The sequence below is a fragment of the Apodemus sylvaticus genome, chromosome 23 (genome assembly GCF_947179515.1).
Source record: "Apodemus sylvaticus chromosome 23, mApoSyl1.1, whole genome shotgun sequence".
In the NCBI taxonomy this organism is placed as follows: Eukaryota; Metazoa; Chordata; class Mammalia; order Rodentia; family Muridae; genus Apodemus; species Apodemus sylvaticus.
Window position 1 is genome coordinate 10,113,943 of NC_067494.1, and position 1,806 is coordinate 10,115,748.

The following is a 1,806-nucleotide window of genomic DNA, read 5'->3' on the forward strand; positions in this document are numbered from 1 at the left end:
TGTCCCAAAAAATCAATACAAAATATTATGGGGGAAGAGAAAGAAAAATGCTACTAAGAGCTTCAAACATTATATATTAAAACTTGAAGGAAAAAGTCTTACGGAGCAAACAATTAGAATTTCAGAAAGAGGGCTGCTAGCCAGGAACAGAGGCAAACTAAGTGACACTAAGCAGCACAAAAATCAGAAGAAAGGAATTAGATCTGGTTCCGCTGATTCCATCAAAACGAAAAATTTATTGTATATTTTTAAAAGAAGAGTGAAGCTAGACTTGTGTGTTCAGGTAACTGCTGAAGCATAATTTCTCACTTGACAGGAACAGATATGAGCACATAATCTCCTCAGTGATTTTCTACCGTGAATCTCTTCAGTCCCCAACTAAACCAAGAATTTACTCAGGAATCAACTTAGTGACTGAGGAATTCTCTCTCAAGATTCTGCCAGTGACAATGAGTCTGATGGCTTTTCGAAACCAAGGATAAAAGAAAGCATAAATCAAAGGGTTCATGGCTGAGTTATAGTAACCTATCCAGACTAGGATTTCATACACATACGCAGGCGTGATGAACCCTAGGAAGGCATCAATGAAGGAATCTATGAAGTATGGCAGCCAGGAGAGGAGGAAGGCAGCCACTGCGATGCCCAGGGTTTTGGCTGCTTTCCTCTCCCTCTTGGCCACCCTGTCCTTGTAGCTGTCTGATGCCCTGGCAGTCTGCTTGTTCATCTTCTCGATCCTCTGAGCCTGCTGTTTAGCAATGAGGAAAATCTTAGAGTACACAGTCATCATCACAAGCGTGGGGACAAGAAATAATAAAAAATTGATGGAGACCCAGCTTTGATTCATTAGGATCTGACAGTCACCCACACAGGTGAGGGCACTCACTAGATCCTCCAGTCCAGATTCACTTGCTCCTGTGTAAATATGGGAAAACCCATAGCTAATGGACAGGAGACAGGAGAAGGCAATGCACTTGGCAGAGACAGATGCAGTGAACCTGGTGGGGTAGGTCAGGGGGTCGCTGACCGCAATGTATCTATCAACAGAGATGAAGCACAGGTGGAAGATAGAACAATAGCAGAAAGATGCATCAAAACAAGTGTGTAATTTACAGTAACTGTCCCCAAAGTACCAACAGCCCTCTACAGACCTCACCATGCCAAATGGCATTACCATCACCCCTACCAAGAAGTCAGCACAGGCTAGGGATGCCACCAGGAAGTTGGCAGGAGAGTGCAGCTGCCTGAAATGGAGAATTGCTGTCATCACCAGGAGGTTCCCACACACAGCCAGCACAGCCCCAAAGCCAAAGACTGCATATAGGATGAGGCGAGGGCCTGGGGAGTATGGGCTCCTGACACAGGATCTGTTCAGGTTCTCATAGCACAGTTGGGCAGATGTGGCAGAGAGCAGATCTCTGCTCAGGATGCTGTCTTGGTCCCAGGCAAAGCTGTCATCATCTGTAGCCATGTATTTGCTGTCACAAATCCTCAGAGAAAAATGTCAAATTTTCATTTCCTAAATGATTTCCTTCCTGATGCACAGTAAACCTTCTTAATTACATGAAGGCTCTTTAAGTCTATTTTCATTTTTTTCTCTGCTTCTTCTATATCTTCACATATCAAAAGCACCAGTGTCTTTTGCGATGCACATTTAAATCTCTCCTTTTATTAACATCCTCGATTTTTTTTATCTGACCTACATAATGTGATAAGCATTTCCAACCCTCAGGAAAGCACCCTAATGATGCCAGATGCAGTTTGTCCCTAGGGCTGGATTTCCCCTGTGGTATAAGGTGAGATAAAGTG

General features: G+C 43.7%; 1 protein-coding gene across 1 annotated transcript; it reads right to left on the reverse strand.

The window, feature by feature from the left end:
• Window positions 1-391: 391 nt before the first annotated feature.
• On the reverse strand, window positions 392-1,468 carry LOC127673945 (trace amine-associated receptor 7e-like). Its single transcript, XM_052169747.1, has one exon. It carries the CDS (start codon window positions 1,466-1,468, stop codon window positions 392-394), a length of 1,077 nt encoding a protein of 358 aa, XP_052025707.1.
• Window positions 1,469-1,806: the final 338 nt, after the last annotated feature.

Excerpts from the sequence above, each read along its gene's own strand:
- LOC127673945 (XM_052169747.1), bottom strand. The coding sequence starts at position 1,468 with ATGGCTACAGATGATGACAGCTTTGCCTGGGACCAAGACAGCATCCTG.